The following is a 3,050-nucleotide window of genomic DNA, read 5'->3' as shown; positions in this document are numbered from 1 at the left end:
TCAGCGCCAGTGTAACAAAAGACAGCGCAGCAGCTACTGGGCAACGTGCCGCGATGGGGAGAGCGGGCATTAACTAACTAACATCTTAAATCATGGAATACATGTATCGAGTTACACTGATTTGTCTTTACTGCACCCCGTCGTCCTTGACTGGTAAGACCACCAAATTCTACTAAAGTATGAGTATTAATTCTTCCGACATGCTAATGAAAGTATTAGGTTTTTTTTTTACTGCGTACACTATGCATATGTTTAGGTGGAATTTATTATCCAAGAGGGGGTATTTATTTGCATCAGTAAAGTGCAAAAACAGAGGACAGCGTTACAGAGATCCAACAAAGATACAACATTTGACAACCAATATTATTGCATAAACACACACTCATGTTCAATACAAAGAAGAATAATTACTGTCAATGTTACACAAAATAATAACGCAGAATTTAACGTTCAGCAGCATCTCTCCAAGTAACAGAATTTAAAATGCTTATAGCTCTAGGAATAAAAGAGTTCTTAAATCTGTTGCTCTCTAAATCTGCAGCCTGATGGCAACAAGCTGGTATAGTCAGTTTATTTTTAAAACAGAGCAGTCATTTTTTAGAAATATTTTAAAAGTAAAATAGAAATGCTATATTTCAACACCCAGTTCAGGTTCTGCTATATGTAAGTTGTTTGTTTGTGTATTTGCATTTGTTACCTTCAGGGGATTTTAGTTTCCTCCCGACTAATTTGAAGATTTACTGTTAGGTTAATTAAAAAAATTAAAATGTCTTGAATTGAGTGAATGTGTTATTTGTGTGTGTTTGTAAGTGTGTGCGAGTGTGCCCTTGTGCCATTAAATTTGGAAGTTACAGCATCAGACTGGAATGCTTTTATCCCAGATTCCTTCTGTATGGAGTTTCCACATTTCTCCAGATTTCGTGGGGATTGCTCTTTCTGTTACGTCGTGCATTCCTTAAGTTTTTCAGTTTAAAATTTTAAGTTTCTATGGTCTGAATGAATTGGATAGATTTTGAAGATGAAGAGGAACAGTGATATTATAATTATAAATGCTTGCCAGTTAATTTGTGAATAAGGCTGGCCTTAGAGGCAGAGTTTCAAAGAAAAATCAGAAACTGGCAAATAAAAGAAAACATGGAAATGGGCACACAAACATAGACATTGGATGGAAGATGAATGGAAAATGGCCAGCATTCCTGAGTAGGCTTCCCTGTTGCAGATGACACTGGCATTTGGTACCATCTGAGGACCTGTACGGTGTTTTTTTCTCAAACTACAGACTCTGATGTCCTCATCTTTTTTGCAGTTGTGCCACTGGACTTTCCCCTTCTTTTTCTGTCCTGTTTTGATTCAGTCTGGCCTCTACTCTCAAGACAGTAATAGAGTTTGTTTCCTGCCTTGCACCCTGTGTTGGCAGGGATTGGCTCCAGCAGACCCCCGTGACCCTCTAGTTAGGATATAGCGGGTTGGATAATGGATAGATGGATGTTTTTCAACGTAGAAATAAACTTTAGGAATGCCAGTGTCATTTTTATTCAATCATGAAAAATAAGATTGATATATTTCACGTCTCAACGTTTTAAGTTATTCATTACTTTTAATGGTCTTATTAATAAACTATTTACAATTTAAATAGCTTTTTGTAATGGATACTTAAAGTGAAGTGTTATCATTTTCATCATATTGGTTTAAAGAGTTCCATTAAAGTATTTTCCCTATTTTGTTCTGTTTCAGTTTTACATACTTTTCGATATCTGATCACAGAAGGCTTGGAAAACAGCACAATTCCTAAGTTAACATTTTCTGAAATGGTGGGAGAAGACGAGCTCTATTACTATGACAGCGATAATATGAGACTTATCCACCGATATAATTGGTTAGAAGGACTGGAGAAGTTTAATTTATATTTACTTTATGAAATGATTTATGGTCTTCCAGGAACTATTGTAAAATACAAGAGACATGTCCTAGGATTATTAAACCAACCAAGTGGTAAGTAAATTTGGAAAAAACATTTTGGTTGAAAGCAGTAAAAATCAAGGCTGTTGTTACGAACATAATCTCCAAAACTAAGTTTCACATTTTAACCTGAAATCAAAACCTATATCATAATATTTTTACTTTTAACAGCAAGTAGGAATTACAGGAATAGCTTAATAAGACAATTATACAGCACTGCTTGAAAAAAGAGGAAACGCTTACCATAAAGTGAGAGACAGAAGATCAGATATGAGAAAGGAGCTCTCTGATTGCATAAAGTTGCAACCTAAACCATTCAGTGTTTTGGATCTTGAGAATTCAAAGAAGATCTATAACCCCTAGCCTGTTGAAATACTTCTGGGAGGCAGTAGTCTAATTTATGGTTTGTATCCCAGTAGTAAATGGGGGTTAGGATTAGGGTTCTGGACCAGGACTATGAGCTTCCAAGAAGGTTCATCCTTGTCTTCCAATCAATAACAACAGCATTATCTTGGCCCAGAGTTGCAGAGATACCAGGACTAAGCAGTGATCTGCCGGACCTGTAGCTTCCTAATCTCAGAAGTGATTCTGAGGAAGCACAGATGTAAAGATGCTTTGAAATGGCTACCCTGTGCCAGATATGATTAGCCTTAAAATTGGAAAGGAGAGAATGCTAGCTGGATGGTAGACTGTGATGGTTAGTAGACCCTTGAGGCAAAAGAGAGGCTGGAAATGAAATAGTAACAAAAGCACCTAAGAGATGAGGTGAGATGTGGTGACTGGGAGCATGAGGAGAAAGCAGATTAGATGCCTCCCAACCCCAGATATGAATTCTTCATCAGTTTAGAAGGAGAGAGAGATATTCACTTTATTTTTCCTTTAACTTACTCCTGGAAATGCACTGGATGATGTAGATTGGGCATAGTGAGACTTATGAACATATGAACCATTTGGCATCTCTTTATATGATGGTGAGGTCTATTACACTAAGTTTAGTAAAATCAAACTAACTAGATGTCTTAATTTTATACAGTCCTAGGGCCTCATATTTAAATCTTGCTTAAGCTTAAAAATGTGCATAAGCTATTTCT

The 3,050-nt window shown here is 36.5% G+C and overlaps 1 protein-coding gene across 1 annotated transcript in view; it reads left to right on the top strand.

Annotated features, from left to right (window-relative positions):
• The window catches only part of LOC127529458 (uncharacterized), an 80,833-nt gene continuing 77,783 nt past the window's right edge, over positions 1-3,050 (top strand). Inside the window, exons 1-2 of the mRNA XM_051933129.1 lie at positions 1-153; positions 1,735-1,992. Of these exons, the coding sequence (XP_051789089.1) occupies positions 93-153; positions 1,735-1,992 (319 nt within the window). The 5' untranslated portion in view covers positions 1-92. The remainder of the gene's footprint in view (positions 154-1,734; positions 1,993-3,050) is intronic.

Source organism: Erpetoichthys calabaricus, chromosome 1 (genome assembly GCF_900747795.2).
Source record: "Erpetoichthys calabaricus chromosome 1, fErpCal1.3, whole genome shotgun sequence".
In the NCBI taxonomy this organism is placed as follows: Eukaryota; Metazoa; Chordata; class Cladistia; order Polypteriformes; family Polypteridae; genus Erpetoichthys; species Erpetoichthys calabaricus.
Note: the sequence above shows the minus strand (reverse complement) of the source record. Positions and strands in the feature narration are given on the sequence as shown.